General features: G+C 55.3%; 1 protein-coding gene across 1 annotated transcript in view; it reads left to right on the top strand.

The window, feature by feature from the left end:
* The window catches only part of ITPR3 (inositol 1,4,5-trisphosphate receptor type 3), a 55,182-nt gene that overhangs the window by 47,054 nt on the left and 6,994 nt on the right, over positions 1-1,134 (top strand). The window contains exons 45-47 of the mRNA XM_057385369.1: positions 23-253; positions 687-859; positions 945-1,109. Coding sequence (XP_057241352.1) covers positions 23-253; positions 687-859; positions 945-1,109 — 569 coding nt within the window. The remainder of the gene's footprint in view (positions 1-22; positions 254-686; positions 860-944; positions 1,110-1,134) is intronic.

The raw sequence follows: 1,134 nt of genomic DNA, 5'->3' as shown, positions 1-1,134 counted from the left end.
GGTTCCAGAGGGTGACACAGGGGGTCTGGGGTGACACACAGGGGGTCTGGGGTGACACAGGGGGTCAGGGAGGACCCGGTTGGCACGAGGCTGGCTGAGGTTTGTGTGTTGCCTCCTCTCCCCCCAGGCATGCCGCTGATGTACTGGTTCTCCCGCAGAATGACGCTCTGGGGAAGCATTTCCTTCAACCTGGCCGTCTTCATCAACATCATCATCGCTTTCTTCTACCCCTACGTGGAAGCCACTTCCATGGGTAAGTGCCCAGCACCTGCTGCTCCTTGGGGTGGGAGGGATTCTCACATGCAGGAAAACTGGCACTGACCCCATCTTCAGGCTGCTTTGGGCTCCTAAAACCAAACAACAYTCGGACACAGCAACCTGGTGGAAAAAGGAAAGGATTAAATCAGGATTTCAGTTTCCAGCCCTCCTGCTCCTTCCTTCTCAGGGAAACMTCTCTTCTCCTGGGCTGGTGCACTGTGGGAAGCAGAGATGGAACAAATTCCTGTCATCAGGCAAAGCCTCCATCACCWACAGCAGCTCTGAGCTCTGGGATAAAAAACATTACAAAACGCATCAGTAAAAAACACCCAAAATCTCTGCAGCACGGCATCCTCCTCTCTGATAAGAGCTCTTTAGTGGGGCTGGGCAGATCCCTTTGACCCCCACCATGTCTCTCCCGTCCCCAGGAGTGCTGGATTCACCACTGATCTCCCTGCTCTTCTGGATCCTCATCTGCTTCTCCATCATGGCCCTGTTCACCAAGCGCTACGGGGTGAGGCCGCTGCTGGTGGCGCTGATCCTGCGCTCCATCTACTACCTGGGCATCGGGCTCACCCTCAACATCCTGGGAGCTCTCAATGTGAGTTTTCCACACCCTGGGGGGAATCAGAGAAGGCATTCTGCCTTCAAACCCCGCTCCATTCCTCGTTTCTGCCTGCCCCCAGCTGACCAACAAGATCGTGTTCGTGGTGAGCTTCGTGGGCAACCGAGGCACCTTCATCCGTGGCTACAAGGCCATGATCATGGATGTGGAGTTCCTGTACCATGTTGGCTACATCGTGACCAGTGTGCTGGGGCTCTTCGTGCACGAGCTCTTCTACAGCATCCTGGTATGAGAAATGCAGATTTTGGGGG

This window comes from Malurus melanocephalus, unplaced genomic scaffold (assembly GCF_030028575.1).
Source record: "Malurus melanocephalus ecotype Western Australia unplaced genomic scaffold, MMel_1.1 scaffold_818, whole genome shotgun sequence".
In the NCBI taxonomy this organism is placed as follows: Eukaryota; Metazoa; Chordata; class Aves; order Passeriformes; family Maluridae; genus Malurus; species Malurus melanocephalus.
The sequence above is the reverse complement of the archived record's forward strand: the minus strand, read 5'-3'. Positions and strand labels throughout refer to the sequence as shown.